Source organism: Aquarana catesbeiana, linkage group LG05 (assembly GCF_042186555.1).
Source record: "Aquarana catesbeiana isolate 2022-GZ linkage group LG05, ASM4218655v1, whole genome shotgun sequence".
In the NCBI taxonomy this organism is placed as follows: Eukaryota; Metazoa; Chordata; class Amphibia; order Anura; family Ranidae; genus Aquarana; species Aquarana catesbeiana.
The window spans coordinates 505940763-505958350 of record NC_133328.1 but is presented as its reverse complement, the minus strand read 5'-3'; the positions used below and the strand labels follow the sequence as shown (position 1 = coordinate 505958350).

General features: G+C 40.6%; 1 protein-coding gene across 5 annotated transcripts in view; it reads left to right on the top strand.

Moving 5' to 3' along the window:
* Positions 1–17588, top strand: part of RB1CC1 (RB1 inducible coiled-coil 1) — a 293127-nt gene that overhangs the window by 194461 nt on the left and 81078 nt on the right. For all 5 annotated transcript variants that reach the window (XM_073631593.1, XM_073631595.1, XM_073631592.1 and 2 more), the window contains one exon: positions 15309–15549. In XM_073631593.1, the coding sequence (XP_073487694.1) occupies positions 15309–15549 (241 nt within the window). The remainder of the gene's footprint in view (positions 1–15308; positions 15550–17588) is intronic.

Genomic DNA, 17588 nt, shown 5'->3' with positions numbered 1-17588 from the left:
CTCATTGGAGGAAATCTAGACCCTTTCACCATTCAGGTACAATTTGCTTTTTACTAAAGCTGGCCATACACTGATCAAATTTTGTCTGGTTTTTGATGACCTGGCCGAAATGAATGCAGTGGTTGGCCCTGTCGGCACCCCACCTCTTTCCATCTGAAAATCAAAGGAGCCAGTCTGATAATTCTTGTTCGAACAGTGCCCCGCCCACTGTATTCCTACAGCCATTACTGGCTATCAGGATACATTAGCCTCAGCTGGAAATTCATCCATTGACACTGTGTAGCATGGATCGAGGAATCTATTAGTGTACCAATGTATGTTTAGCACAATTTTGCTAATTTGTTAGCTGACCAACTTCATTTCCATTTTTTGAAGTGTCCTTTGAGAAAAATTGCACACTTTTCTTAAAGACACTTATTGAAAGACTATTTATTGTAAATTTTTCACAGAACTTATTGATAGAACTTATTGGCAGAGATTGTTCTCGGGTGGGGACGCCCCCCCCTCCCACTGCCCGCTGGCTGGCCGAAGACCCAAACAAAACTGATGCTTCGTTCCGGTCTTGGGTCTAGTAATCCGAAAGCGATGTCATGACATCACTTCCTGGATTACTGGCATCTTAAAGGTGTCAGTTTTAAAAAATAAAGTATTCAAAAACGGCGATCTGGAAGTTTTGAATACTTTGAAGTGCAGAGGAGGGGTTTGGGGTCTTATAGACCCCCGATCTCTCCATAAAGAGTACCTCTCACATGCCTATTACTGTCACAAGGGATGATTACAAAAAAATGTAAAATGACAGTATATATTTTTTTTTTTTTTTAATGTACAAAATATCAGCTATCGGCAGGAGAGGTGGCTGAAATATCGGTATCGTATCGGCACCGAAAAACCTATATCGGTCGATCCCTACTAGTTGTTTCTTATGACTGCTCATGATTGCTTGCTATTTCAAAGAATAAAGGACTATTCAGGAGTGGAGTTCGTTCACACAAAATTCTTCATTGATCTGGCTGTGTAAACCAGAACTCAATAATTTGGAGGGCCGTCCACATACCTTTGATCATACAGTATAGCGTATGTTGTGCTGCCACTTCTGAGTTCAGTTACCACCAGGGACACCATAGTAAGTTTGTAAGATCTTTCCTTGTTTGAATGGGTTTTATTCCTCAACCAAACAACCTGGTGGATTGGTTCCTGACCAAAGTATCTAAAGAGTGTGTGTTGAATACCTGATTATGATAGTATCATTACATTATAACGTCTACAAGCACAGGGATCATTGAAAATTTCTTCATCGATTACTAGTTATAATCATATAATTTCTGTAAAATGACCACAAATGCTTGGTTTTTCTATTGAAGCCTGATTGCTAGGGGGATCAGAGGTCTAATTGCTGCTGTCGGTTTTGTCATGTGTTTTTCCCATAATCATGATCGCTTAAGCCATTGTGCAGCACACTTTTGGGAATAAGCTGATGGTTTAGCTGCGCCACACATTTTGGTAACAAATGCTTTAAGCCCAGCATTTTAGGCCACATAATTTACATCCACCCTTGGCCTCTTATTTTGTTGAGAAGTCCCTGATTTTAGACAAATATTCATAGTGACTTGTTAGCCTGATACATTGCAGATGCTTTGAGCAGATTGTCAGAGCTTACTCATGTTTGCATTATAGAGAGATCATACAGCATTCACTTCATGTAAGTGCAGAAAGGTGATTTTGTTCATGGAAAATATTACTGCTAAAAACTTCCCCTACATGCATATTGCTGACTACAACATCATGAATATTGTACTGGAAGCCTGAAAATTAGGCCCATTTTATAGGAATGTACCAATGCTGACAAAATTACTTTAAAAAGTAATTCTAATATATACTATAATTTCTACTGATAACATTGGATACATATCCTCCTTGACTCCTGAAATACCCCACTTTCTAATCTTGAGTTAATACAACCCCTGGCTTCAAATTTTAACCACTTCAATACCAGGCTATGGTCATATGATGTCTGCAGATGGGATCTTCCACAGCAGCCCGGCGATCAGGGATGAGGTGTGTCCCTTGGACACAGTCCATCCCAGATCTGTGTAAAGAGCCAATAAAATATGGCTCTTTACCACGTGACTGGCTGTGCCCAATCACAGCCGGTCACATGTACTGTCCACAAGCACAGCGCTCGGCCCACCGGCCCCTAGGGCTCGCCGATCGATGACGAGGCTTGGCATCCTGACACAGCCCAACCCCAATCTCAGTAAAGAGCCAATGAGATTGGCTCCTTACCATGTCACTGGCTGTGTCCAATCACAGCCGGTCACAGAATGTCAACAAACCGCGGTAGCGAGATGTTACTGGGTTCTCCTCCTCACACACCGATCGTGTGTGAGAAGGAGATTGCGGTAACATCTCATTACCGCTTACAGTACACACCAACACACACTGATTGCCCCCCCCCCTAATAAAGAGGGCCTGTCATCAACCATTAAAGTACCTGTCATAGTCCATCAAAGTACCTGTCATCACCCATCAAAGTACCTGTCACCACCCATCAAAGTACCCAAGTACCTGTCACATTCCACCTGAGTGTCCGAGTATCTGAGTACCTGTCACAGTTCATCCGAGTACCTGTCACAGTCCATCTGAGTACCTGAATACCTGTCACAGTTCATCCAAGTATCTGTCACAGTCCATCTAAGTACCTGTCACATTCCATCTGAGTATCCGAGTACCTGTCACAGTCCATCTGAGTAGATGTCACAGTTCATCTGAGTACCTGAGTAACTGTCGCAGTTCATCTGAGTACCCAAGTACCTATCACAGTCCATCTGAGTACCTGAGTACCCAAGTACCTGTCACAGTTCATCCGAGTACCTGTCACAGTTCATCTGAGTACATGAGTACCTGAGCACCTGTCACAGCCCATCTGAGTACCTGTCACAGCCCATCTGAGTACCTGTCACCACCCATCAGAGTACCCGAGTACCTGTCACCAACCTATCAGAGTACCCGAGTACCTATCTGCAGCCCATCAGAGTACCTATCTGCAGGCCATGCCTCATAGAATATACGTTGGGGTGTTTGCTTTCCAAAATTGGGTCATTTTGTGGGTAATTCCACTGTCCTGGTGCTCAAGGACCTTCAAAAGTGTGATAGGTAGAAATTAAATGAGATGTGTAATTTATGCTCCTAGGTACTACTTCAATGTTGGACCTCTGTATGTGGCCAGGCTGTGTAGAAGTCAAAAGTGGTATCGCCATACTCGGGAGGAGTAGCAGAATGTGTTTTGGGGTGTCATTTTTGCTATATACATGCTATGTGTTAGAAATGTCTTATAAATTGGCAACTTTGTGTAAAAAAAGAAAAAAAAAAAGATTTTCATTTTCTTTCCACGTTTTCTGAAGACTTTTGTGTAAAAAAATTAACCATTCAAAAGACTCATAATGCTTCATAGAATATACATTGGGGTGTTTGTTTTTCAAAATCGGGTCATTTTGTGGGTAATTCCATTGTCCTGGTGCTCCAGGGCCTTCAAACGTGTAATAGGTCGTTAGGAATTTAGAGGTGTAATTTATGCTCCTAGAATGCCTGACGGTGCTCCCTGCATGTTGGGCCTTTGTATGTGGCCAGGCTGTGTAAAAGTCACACATGTGGTATCCCCATACTCAGGAGGAGTAGCAGAATGTATTTTGGGGTGTCATTTTTGCTATATACATGCTTTGAGTTAGAAATATCTCATGAACTGACCACTTTGTGTAACAAAAAATATACATTTTAATTTTCTTTCCACGTTTTCCGAAGACTTGTGGAAAAAAATGAACCGTTCAAAAGACTCATTATGCCTCATAGAATAGACGTTGGGGTGTTTGCTTTCCAAAATGGGGTCATTTTGTGGGTAATTCCATTGTCCTGGTGCTCCAGAGCCTTCACAAATGTAATAGGTCGTTAGGAAATTAATGTTGTAATTTATGCTCCTAGAACCCCTGATGGTGCTCCCTGCGTGTTGGACCTCTCTGTGTGGCAAGGCTGTGTAAAAGTCCCACACATGTGGTATCGCCATACTCGGGAGAAGTAGCAGAATGTATTTTGGGGTGTAATTGGAAGTATGCATATGCTGTGTGTGAGAAATAACTTGTTATTATGACAATATTGTGAAAAAAAAAAAATCTTAATTTTCCCAAGAATTGTGGGAAAAAATTACAACTTCAAAAAAATCACCATGCCTCTTACTAAATAACTTTGACTGTCTACTTTTCAAAAAGGGGTCATTTGGGGGGAATTTGTACTTTCCTGACATTTCAGAGCCTCAAGAAATGAGATAGGCCGCCGGTGCATCAGGTGTGATTCATTTTCAATGATTTGCACCATAGCTTGTAGACTCTAACTTTCACAGAGACCAAATAATATCCACTAATTTGGGTTATTTTTACCAAAGAGATGTAGCAGTATAAATTTTGGCCCAAATTTATGAACAAAAATGACTTATTTGCAAAATTTTATCATAGAAACTAAAAAAAAGTGGGGTTTTTTTTCAAAATTTTTGCACTTTTTTCACTTATGTCGCAAAAAAATAAAAAACCCAGCAGTGATTAAATACCACCAAAAGAAAGCGCTATTTGTATGAAAAGAAAATAATAAAAAATGTGTTTGGGTACAGTGTTGCACTACTGAGTAATTGGCATTCAAAGTGTGAGAGCGCTGAAAGCTAAAAATTGGTCTGGGAAGGAAGGGTGTATAAATGTCCTGTATTGAAGTTGTTAAATTGAAATTGGGTACTGCCTCGACCTTGATAAAGGGGACATACCCTGAAAGCTTGTCCTGAACAAGTGCATTAATATGGCTACAATCACCTCAAGCTAACTGGAATTATAAAATACAAGCACACATCTGTTTCTGCATTTTTCTTTGATTTGCCTTGCATGGGTCTGTTTTTAACAGATAATCAGATGTCTTCAGGACATCTGATCTTTATTTTTAGTTTTCTTTCTGTGAATGTGCCAGTTTTTTCCAGTGCGAACTAGTCGTTAATGAACTGTTCATGGTTGTCTCTTGACCGTGTAGACATAGTGAACAACATTTACTTGTGTGACCCCTGCTAGGCATCACGTTGTTTTGGTACTAATTTACTACCTTTTACGGTTCAAAAAAAATAAGTGGAATGATCAGCATAATAAATATTAATATGCTAGAAAATTAATAAAGAAATATGTGTGTTACAAAGACAGACGCAGTGAGCTCCAATCCAGAACAGAAATGTGTGAATCACTGAGATGACTTTTTGCTGTCAGTGCATAACTTTTTTTTTTTTAATCTAACTCTTTAGCAGTTAGAGAGATAACTATAGCAGTTTCAAAATGTGCTTATGTCCAGACCTAAAATAATTATTTCTGAAATAAACTGTGGAAAAGTTGCAAATGTTTCTATGCATTGGGACATCAGTACAAAAAAATGACATTTTCCTCCATGCAATACACCAGTGCACCTTTGCTGCTAAGCAATCATTTTGAAACCCTGGCGAGTCCCCCTCCTCAAAAAGGCACATGTATAGTCATGCCAATAAACATCTAAATGATTCATAGAAGGATTGGGAGAAAGTGCTGTAGTCAGATGAGACCAAAATTGAGCTCTTTGGCATTAACTCGACTCGCCTTGTTTGGAGGAAGAAAAATGCTGACTATGATCCTAAGAACACCATCCATACAGTCAAGCACAGAGGTGGAAACATGATACTTAGGGGCTGTTTCTCTTCTAAAGGTACAGGCTGACTTTGCCGCATTGAGGAGCCAATGGACGGGGCCATGTATTGTAAAATCTTGGATGAGAACCTTCTTTCCTCAACCAGAACACTGAAGATGGGTCGTGGATGGGTCTTCCAGCATGACAGTGACCCAAAACATACCAGCAATGCAACAAAGGAGTGGCTCAAGAATAAGCACATTAGAGTCATGGAGTGGCCTATTCCGTCTCCAGACCTTAATCCTATAAAAAATATATGGAGGAAGCTAAAACTTGAAGTTGCCAGGAGACAGCCAAGAAACCTTAAGGACCCTTAAAGAAAAGTGGACCAAAATTCCTCCTGATATGTGTGCAAACCTGGTTACCAACTACAAGAAACATCTTACCTCTGTGCTTGCCAACAAGTGTTTCTCCACCAAGTACTAAGTCATGTTTTGCTTTTGGATCAAATACTTATTTTACTCACTGAACTGCAATTTAATTTATAGCATTTGTTTTATGTGTTTTTTCTAGATTTTTAGTTGATATTCTGTCACTATCATTTAAAATAATTAAAATCTGCAGGGGGATCAAATAATTATTTCCCCCACTGTAAGCCTTCTGTAAAATTTGCTGTAAAAAGGACTTCGGATTTTCTGTAAAAACAAAGTGTCTGGAAATTTGAAAGATACAATTCATCTGCAATATTAGCTACGTTGGCGTCACTTCTCTTGGGATCAGTAAACTTGATCTCTGCTTGGCTTACAAATATATTACACGTAGGTGCCCCCCTTCCCTGTATATTAAGGATATTATTCTTTAGGGGGCATGCAGTAGAAAGAATTTCTTACCTTTATTCTTCAGTTCCCCAGGATTCCTCCCCAATTGTTCCAGTTTTAATGACCAGTTCCATTTGAACACCTACTCTTCTCCAGTCATGTGGCCACTCCCTCACCAATGTTGCCATGTACAATGCAGGACCATCAGCAACCACTGGTTCTGCGTTGTATATGATAACATTAAATGTACTCTCACATTCGAGACCGAGAGTAAAGAAGATCACTAGCTGCTATGGGACCAGTGAATACAGTAAATATTTCTCTCTACTACACCTTCCTAGACTAAACAAGCATTAGATCTTTAATATATGGGGCTTGGGGGTGGGACACTCAGACGTAATTGTTTATATGCTATCCTGAGTTTTAAACAGAAAACATATACGAAAAGGGTACGTTTGCTAAGGGCTCTTTCACTCCTATGAACTTATGCTACACCAGAAGGCACATTTCCAGCATGTCAAAAGTGCATCAAAAATTATTCCCCTTTTAAATCTTATGTGACGTTTTACATTGCTGCGCTGTGTTTGCGCTGCAGTTTGAAAAGTCCTGCATGTAGCATCTTTGGTACGCTTTTCAAAAGAGCACCACAGATGCACATTCCATTCAGGTCGATGGAAAATGCACCTAAAATGCACTCATTTTTTTTATACATGTGCAGTTTGTTTCGTTCTGAGTTGATATTCAGACAAGTTTTTTCGATATACGAAAATTCAGATGTATCTGAATTAGAGGTCGACCGATATATCGGCCGATATTTGGCGTTTTTTACTTAATCGGCACCGGCCGATTGTGCTGATAAAAAAGGCCGATTGTAACTTCTGCCGTGACTTGCAAATGACTTCTGTAATAGAAGTCAATGCAAGTTGCCTGTGGAGAGGATTCTCTCCTCCCTGGGCAGCCTGCCAAGTCTGATAAGAAGATACATTTGTATCTTTTCAAGTTCTTAGTTCTCAGTTTAACCATTTAAAGACTAAATCTTTTCTGACACTTGTTGCTTACAAATAAAAATCCTGTATTTTCTGCTAGAAAATCCCTTAGAACCCTCAAACATTATATATATTTTTTTTAGCAGAGACCCTAGGGAATAAAATGGTGGTTGTTGCAATATTTTATGTCACACGGTATTTGCGCAGCGGTCTTTCAAACGCAATTTTTTAAAAAAAAATACAGTAATGAATTAAAAAAAAAACTAAGCAGTAAAGTTAGCCCATTTTTTTTCGTCCAAAAGTTTTGATTACCTGTTTTTGTGTATTTAATATTTAAGATAGTTTTTTTTTTTTTTTTCTAAATTATACATACAAGTGAACTGATCGGAGGTTTGTTTTGTTTAATGTTTAAATGAAAAAATTTTCTGTATCACTTATTACTTAAGGCTGCTTTCACACTGGAGCGGGCAGGAGTTGATGGTAAAACGCTGCTAGCTTTAGCGGCGCTTTACCGTCATTTTAGAGGTGCTATTCGGCTGCTAGCGGGGCGCTTATAACCCAGCTAGCGGCCGAGGAAGGGGTTAAATGCGCCCCTGAAGCACCGCTGCCAAAACGCTTTGCAGGCGCTTCGGCAGTGGTGCGCATTCATTTCAATGGGCAGGAGTGGTGGAGGAGCGGTATACACCGCTCCAAAGATGCTGCTCGCAGGACTTTTTTTTACATCCTGCCAGCGCATCGCCTCAGTGTGACAGCACTCAGGATATCACACTGAGACTGCAGGGGAGCCGTTTTACAGGCACTTTACAGGCGCTCTTTTTAGCCCAAAAGCGCCTGAAAAATGCCCCAGTGTGAAAGGGGTCTAACTGTTAGATTTTATGAGATGAAGGGGAAAAAAAAAAAAAAATCGGCCAAATATATCGGCCCAAAAAATCGGCATCACATATCGGCCATCGGCCACCGCGATTTCTAAATATCGGCATCGGCCAGAGAAAACCCCATATCGGTCGACCTCTAATCTGAATTTTCACAATAGGAATGAATTTAAATGAATCCGAAATAAATTATAACAAACAAATTTTTGTTTGAATGTGAAATGTAAACATATTGCTGACTACTGCTAATTACCTTGAAAAATTGTGTGCAAGTATACCTAAAAGAATTGATGCTGTTTTGATATTCAAATGACTTAATTTAGATTTTTCCTCCATTCACTCACCCTGCATTGTTTAAATTGATAATTAAGTAAAATATATTTTGTTGAAAACATTCTTACTTTGCATTATTTCTTCACACCTGCCTAAAACTTTGCACAGTACTGTACAAAAAAACAACAAAAAGTCAGATATTTATTTTATAACTTAGAACACTTCACATATTCTAAACCTTATTAACCACTTGACGTCCGTGCTATAGCCTAAAGACGGCTACAGTTCGGTCCGCAAATGCCGGAAGGGCTTCCATGTCCGTCCTTCTGTTCTCGCACCACCCTTCGGACTCGGCTAATCATAGAGCAGGGTAAAGGGCCAACCATAGCGGCCCTTTACCACATGATCAGCTGTCAGCCAATGACAGCTGATCACGGGAGTAAACAGAAGCCGGTTGCTGGCTTTTTTTTCTTCACTCTGTCAGCCATCTATCAGTACCCATCAGTGCCACCTCTCCGTGCCACCTATCTGTGCCAACTGTCAGTACACATTAGTGCCGCCTCTTCAGTGCCCATCTGTGAAGGAGAAAAATTACCTGTTTGCAAAAAAATTTAACAAAATATTTTTTTCAAAATTTTTGGTATTTTTTTGTTTAGCAAAAAAGAAAAAACAGTGGTGATTAACCCTTTCATGCCTAAGGGTAAAACAAACCTTAATGCCTGAAGGCAGTTTTGCAATTTTGACATGTGTTAGTTAAACTGTACATATCTTTGCAACTGCTTAGTGTATCCAGGTGAATTGTACCTTGTTTTTTTCAGGACACATTAGGCTTTCTTTTGGTGGTAAATGTTATTGCATAACTCATAAATTTAGTTTTGTTATTAAAGGAAAACTAGCCAAAAAGGTAAAAAAAATAACAGTTTTTACATTTTGGATGTATATGTTTTGTCGCTACCATGACCCACCACTAAAAAACAACCCAAAATAACTTCTTCTATTACTGCTATGAATAAATATGCCTCATATGTATGTGTTATATGTTGTTTGTACCCATAATTGGGCTCAGAAACCATAGTACACATTTTGCCTTTAGGAGTACAATTAATCCAAGTTAACATTTCAGGTACTATGAATTCATTACAGACACATTGTGGTATCCAAATAATGGAATTACCCCCCAAATCACTCCATTTTGCAATCAAGACCCCCTAAGGTATCTATCTAGGGGTAAATCTTGGGTTTTTAGCCTCTCAATTTTTGTGGGAATAATTTTGAATTTGGTAGGCAAAAACATAAATTGCATTTTTTTTACAAATGTTTCAATTTAGCTATATATTTTGTGCCATTACTTTGACCCACCACCAAAAATCAACCCAAAATAAATTCTCCTACTTCTAACGCACATGGGGATACTAAATACATGTGCAATATATGTTGTTTTTACCCATAGCAGGATCCAAAAATATGTTGCATTCAGAGAGGGCAATTCATCCAAGTCTAATTATCAATGTATACATTACAGACACTCTGCAGTGTGATGTTACTTTTTAAAAGGATAAGTCCACCTTTTGTAACATGTTACATGTTACACCCTCAATATGGGTGTAACATGTAACATGTTACATCTGCCCCCATACCCTCCCGATCCCCTGTTTTTGTGACAGTGAGCAGGGGGAGAAAATCCCCTGCTCACTGTCACAATCTAATGTGATCGAATGTGAAAACTACAAGCCGACAACCTTTGCGGCTGTCGGCTTTTAGTTCTCAATGAACTACCAGGGCGATGTTGAGATCTCTAGGTAGTTCATTGATGCTTCCTGTCATTGTGTAACTGTCTGCCCATATCGGAGGTTCGGGCAGTCAGCTATACAGGCAGTCCGCAGGAACATGTAATTACTCCCACGATCTGCTGACCATGGGTGCAATGCTTTACAGGCTCCTAACAAAGACAAAAAAATGCATTTTCTTTTTACCTGCAAAAAATGTACATTTTTTTGTGAAGGTGAATTTCTCCTTTGAAGTCTAACCCAAAACCCTGCGCAAAATGCTGCCTAAATGACTAACATTATTTTATGAAAGGGAAGAAATACGGCAAACGTTAACCTCCTCCCTCACGATATTTCTGGTTTCTAATAATGTGGGATGGTGTGGTAAATTTCAAAACAAGGGTGGATGCACAAGCCTGGATTGGAAGGGCACGTGGGACAGTGGTAACGAGTATAGCATCTTTTGCCCTTTTTGCCACACACGCGACACTTCTTCCTGGGGAATTTGTTGCTTGCTGTGATTGGGATAGGACACAAAAAGTGTCTTTCTGTTAGTCTCCTTACATCCTCTGATTCTGCAGGTTGTCTGGGGTCTGCTTGAAACATCAGGTGTTCTATAATTTTTTCCTGGTACTGCAGGAAGGTGTCAGTACCACCAGATTTTTTATAAAGGACAAATGAATTGTGGATAGCCACCTGGATAAGGTATATTACAACTTTTTTGTACCAGGTTTTAGATTTCCTCAGCACCAGGTAGGGCTGCAAGATCTGGTCAGAGAGGTCAACTCCACCCATGTATTTGTTGTATGCAATAACGCACAGTGACTTTTCTTTCTGTGTAGCTGATCCCCGTTCTGTAACAGTCACTGTGCCCTCTGGGTGGATTGTTGTCAGCATATAGACGTCTTTTCTGTCTGAGAATTTGACAGCCATCATTTCCTCCTGTTGGTAGCTGAGTGATGTGCCTCTCTGCAAATGTTGTCTCACCAGCTGCTGTGGAAAATCTTTGCGGTCCCACATGCTCCTGTGCCAGCAGCATGCAGAGATCTAAAAAGTGGCACACTGCTGTAGTAGTTATCGACGTAAAGATGGTAGCCTTGGTGGAGCAGAGGTTGGATCAGGTGCCAGACAAGTTTCCCACTGACTCCAAGATCATCTGGGCAGCCCTGGGGGTTGAGTAGTCTGTCCCGTCCTTCATAGATCAGAAATCCAAATGTATATCCTGTTGTGCTTTCGCACAGTTTGTAAAATTTTATGCCACACCGGGCACGTTTGGATGGTATGAACTGCTTAAAATGCAGCCGGCCTTTAAAATTCATCAGGGATTCATCAATAGAAATATTTTTGTCCGGGGTATAAACCGCTGAAAATTTATTAGACAGAAAAGAAATTAGGGGCCGCAGTTTGAACAGGCGGTCATATCTAGCGTCACTGCTTGGGGGACACTGCAAATTATCGTTAAAATGCAAAAAGCGCAGTAATGCTTCAAAGCGGTCTCTTGAAATAACTCCAAGAAAAGCTGGCGTGGCATGGATGGGACTAGAGGTCCAATACTGCCGAATTGTAGGCTTTCGGACTAGGCCCATGTTGAGTAACACACCCAATACAATTCTGAATTCTGTAAGGTGTGTTGGCACCCATCTCCTCCTGCGAGAAGATGTCGGGTGTTGTGCTATAAACTGGGTGGCATTAAGGTTAGTTTGATCAACCATGTGCTGTAGGAGCTCATCATCCACAAATATCTTGAAGAAATCCACAGGGCCAAAATTTTCAACATTGATATTTATGCCTGGTGAGGCTGTAAATGTTGGTATTTGAGGGGTAAAAGAGCTCGCTGGTATCCACTGAGAGGTGTACTGCTGTGCAACTGATGGGGTGCTACCCTGTACGTCCTCTTGCTGCCTGCTAGTAACAGGCCTTTCATAGTCAGGAGAGCTGTGACACTTTCACTGTCACAAATGAAATTCTCATCTTCTGAGCCCAACTCAGCTTCACTGTCCGAGCACAGGAGGGCATATGCCTCCTCAACAGTATACCGCCTACTTGCCATTTTTTTTAAGGCACTCTACAACTATGCAAAAGTAAACCTTTTTGTTATATATTGTAAAATACCGAAATCTAAAACTTTTTTCCTAAAACATTGACCCTATCAACGACACTGACAGGAGCACTGATACTGGTCGAGGCACTAACTCACACTTGTGCATACACAAATGTGGGCATTATGGGCACAAACTACACCCCACACACTAAAACAGTAATAAATGTAAAACTTATATATATATAATTTTTTTAATAAAACACCGGTGACAGAAACGCTAACGCTGAGATGAACTTTGACAGAAGCGCTAACGCTGAGATGAACTGTGACAGAAGCGCTAACGCTGAGATGAACTGTGACAAGCGCTAACGCTGAGATGAACTGTGACAGAAGCGCTAACGCTGAGATGAACTGTGACAAGCGCTAACGCTGAGATGAACTGTGACAAGCGCTAACGCTGAGATGAACTGTGACAAGCACTAACGCTGACATGAACTGTGACAGACGCTAACGCTGAGATGAACTGTGACAGACGCTAACGCTGAGATGAACTGTGACAGACGCTGAGATGAACTGTGACAGAAGCGCTAACGCTGAGATGAACTGTGACAGACGCTAACGCTGAGATGAACTGTGACAAGCGCTAACGCTGAGATGAACTGTGACAGACGCTAACGCTGAGATGAACTGTGACAGACGCTAACGCTGAGATGAACTGTGACAAGCGCTAACGCTGAGATGAACTGTGACAGACGCTAACGCTGAGATGAACTGTGACAAGCGCTAACGCTGAGATGAACTGTGACAGACGCTAACGCTGAGATGAACTGTGACAGACGCTAACGCTGAGATGAACTGTGACAGACGCTAACGCTGATATGAACTGTGACAGACGCTAACGCTGATATGAACTGTGACAGACGCTAACGCTGATATGAACTGTGACAGACGCTAACGCTGAGATGAACTGTGACAGACGCTAACGCTGATATGAACTGTGACAAGCGCTAACGCTGAGATGAACTGTGACAGACGCTAACGCTGAGATGAACTGTGACAGACGCTAACGCTGAGATGAACTGTGACAGACGCTAACGCTGATATGAACTGTGACAGACGCTAACGCTGATATGAACTGTGACAGACGCTAACGCTGATATGAACTGTGACAGACGCTAACGCTGATATGAACTGTGACAGACGCTAACGCTGATATGAACTGTGACAGACGCTAACGCTGAGATGAACTGTGACAGACGCTAACGCTGATATGAACTGTGACAAGCGCTAACGCTGAGATGAACTGTGACAGACGCTAACGCTGAGATGAACTGTGACAAGCTCTAACGCTGAGATGAACTGTGACAGACGCTAACGCTGAGATGAACTGTGACAAGCTCTAACGCTGAGATGAACTGTGACAAGCGCTAACGCTGAGATGAACTGTGACAGACGCTAACGCTGAGATGAACTGTGACAAGCGCTAACGCTGAGATGAACTGTGACAGACGCTAACGCTGAGATGAACTGTGACAAATGCGCTAACGCTGAGATGAACGGCTAACACTCAGACTACTGACACTGACACTACTGACAATACAAAATATTCTAAAACTGAAACTGTCACTGTTACTGAACTGAAGCTGTCACTGCACCTAACCTAACTAATGCTAACAGGGGTGATCAGAGCCTAATCTGAGACCTATTGTGGGTTGATAAGGTATTTTACTTTTTTTTTTTTTTTTACTGAGAGAAAGATCTCAGTGGAGGTAACACTGTATCAGTTTCCTCACAGACGATCTGAGGAGAAAGAGATACTCGGAAGCTGTTTGACAGGCTTCCCATTCATGTGCTCGCTGTGATTGGCTGTCACAGTGATCACGTGACAGGGGGTGGGTTCTCCCACCTGTCAATCATTAGTCCGAGACCCGAGGCTGAAACTGACATTCCCCTCTCCTCGCTACGTGCACGCGATCCGGCGCGATCCCGTCCAGAATACATGTACACATATATGCGGCCCCACTGAAAAAAGCCCAGGTATTTGGGGCCGTATATATGTGTACACTCGGCGGGAAGGGGTTAAATACCACCAAAAGAAAGCTCTATTTGTTTGAAAAAAAATTATAAAAATGTAATTTGGGTACAGAGTTGCGTGAGGGCGCAATTGTCATTCAAAGTGTGAGAGCACTGGAAATTGGCCTGGTCAGGAAAGGGGTATAAGTGGCAGTAAGCAAGTGGTTAATACAAAGAAGATTAACATGTCAAAAATCAAACTGTCAGTATTTCTAAAGAATGAATAATTTTAGCATAATTTCTGTTCAGATTAACATACATACCTTTTATAACCTAGGATCCTTCAATTTTTCTGTTTCAATCCTGTTAGTAAAGGTGTAAGCCGGCCATAAATGCTGCGATTTTCTTTTCTGCAACCAGCCGGACATAGATGGTTTGAATCTTGGCTGGTTCAGCGGGGACTGGCCCAGATTTGAACCATCTAAAGGCAGGATGATTGTATCCAAGTCGATCCATTGATCAACTTGGGTACAACCAGCATGTCAAATTTTGCATGCAATTATTGCCAGCAGCTATAGCTACTGGCAATAATCAATGTGAGTTCTCCCGGTACGGATGGCTCCCTGCGCGCTCCCCACCGGGGAACACAATAGCTTTGCGAGAGGGGTTCCCCCATCAACACTGGCTGTGGTTGCAGGAAAGACAATCACACCATCTATGACCCGGCTTAAATTTTTAATGGTTACTTTCAATTTATATTTTTACATCATCTCGGAACCATTTTTTTCATTATTGTTATTTATCCTTGATATAATTCAAGTAGTGTCTAGTACATTTATATATATTATTTATTTGTTGCTTTCTAGCTTTAATTGAATCCCTCTCTGAAGATCGAGCACGTTTACTGCAAGAGAAGAAGAAGTTAGAAGAGGAATTTGGCAAGCTTCAGAGTCTTATGTCTTCAACTCATATGGTTTTTCCTTCAGAACCTGCTGGAGCCTATGCACCTGACCCTGCTACTGAAATTAATAGACCTGTTTATGATGCTGCTGTTGTAGAGGAGGATAGAATGGAACCCACTTTAGATACCAGCATGACAGCTGTTCAGTAAGTGCAATCTGTATTTTTGACTAAACTGTTTAAGTGTGTAAACCATTTGCTTTCAGCATCTGTAGTAACCTACTGGGCAAAATACAAAGAGGGCATAAAATAAAAATAGTCTATGACATCTTACACGGTATGAGATTTTCAATCCTTTTTTTTTTCCCCAAGTCACTCAACAAAGCAGAACTATTGCAGCTGCGGTGTGAAGCAAAAAAATCCATGTATTCTCTGTTTATCTGTAAACCAAGAACTATCTTTATCATAGGATCATATATCTATAGACTGTAAAATTCCACTTAGCACAACTACCTGTAAAGTAAAGGGTGAGTGTGACCCCTTTGGTAACAAATCCACGTTTCCATTCAGGGCTGTTACTATTGTTTTTCAGAAAAAAAATGTGACATGCTTAAAGAAATGTCACATAAAATTGGCGTTGCGTATTCATTCCTCTAATCTAAATTTATAGAAATGTAGCTGTATCACAAAGAAAAAGTAAGTACACCCCCACATTTGCCACTTTTCAAATCATGAAATTTAGAATGAGGAGTTCCAGATTAGGTGCCATAGTTTAGACCCTCCTTAGGGAGTATGCAGGTGAAACCTCAGATATTTAGGGTTTGGTTTTATTTTTCTTTTATTTTTTGCTGTAGACAAGCCATTATCTAGGGCCTCCAGAGGTTGATAGGAGTTCCTTGAACTATGGCTGATCAACCTCCCATCTGACGCTGCTTGCAGCCAACACCATTTGGCAAAGCAAGCAGCATTATAACAACAATCTTTTTAGCTTTCTGTAAGGGTGGTATTCTGATCCCCACTATAAAGGTGACATCCTTCCCACTGGTCCTCAGTGTAAGGGGCATTCTTCTCAATTATACCAAGATCAGAAGAGCTCTCTAAGTCCCTCAAAAAGGAGGTTGGGGATACATATGAGTTTGCAGAAGAATTAAAAATAATGCCAAATCATTTGAAATCAATTATTCCACTTTAAGGACTAAAATCTGAAAGTGGTGTAGATTTCAGATGACATGCTATTTTTTTCTAGGAATGGGTGGCTGAGGTTGGGATATTCAGCCCAAAAGTTGACCATTTAATGTTAAAGAAAAAAATCAGGAGTGCACAAATGTAACCTACAGGGGAGGTAGGCGGCCCGTTGCTGCTGTGCTTAATTATAGCACAAGCAGATCTCTGTTCTGACAGGGGGAAAGGGATGGATTAAAATCTATCTCATCCTCTAGTAAAAGCAGCAAATACAGTACACAAATCCCTTCCCAGCCAGTATCATTAGTGAATTGACAGTGCATATTTTTAGCACTGATCACCATATTAGTGTCACTGATTCCCGCAAAGTGTCAGTTAGTGTTCCGATTGGCCGCCGCAATATCACAGTCCTGCTATAAGTCGCTGATTGCCGCCATTGCTAGTATAAATAAAAATTACATAAATATATATCATAGTTTGTAGACACTATAACGTTCTCTTAAACCAATCAATATACGCTTATTGGGATTTCTTTTTATCAAAAACGTAGCAGAATACATATTGGCCTAAATTTATGAAGAAATTAGATTTTTGAATTTTTTTTTATTGGATAGGTTTTATAGCGGAAAGTTTTATATATATATATATATATATATATATATATATAAAAATATGTATGTATGTATATAGTCGTATGCAAATGTTTAGGAATCCCTGACAGTTTTTATGATGGTCATTTATAAATATTTGGGTGTTTGGATAGGCAATTTCATTTTGATCTATCAAGTAACTGAAGGACACAGTAATATTTCAGTAGTGAAATGAGGTTTATTGGATTAACAAAAAATGCGCAATATGCATCAAAACGAAATTAGACAGGTGCATAAATTTAGGCACCCCAACAGAAAAATCACATCAATATTTAGCAGAAATAACAGCCTCTAGACGCTTCCTATAGCCTGTAATGAGTGTCTGGATTCTGGATGAATGTATTTTTGGACCATTCCTCCTTACAAAACATCTCCAGCTCAGTTAGGTTTGATGGTTGCCGAGCATGGACAGCC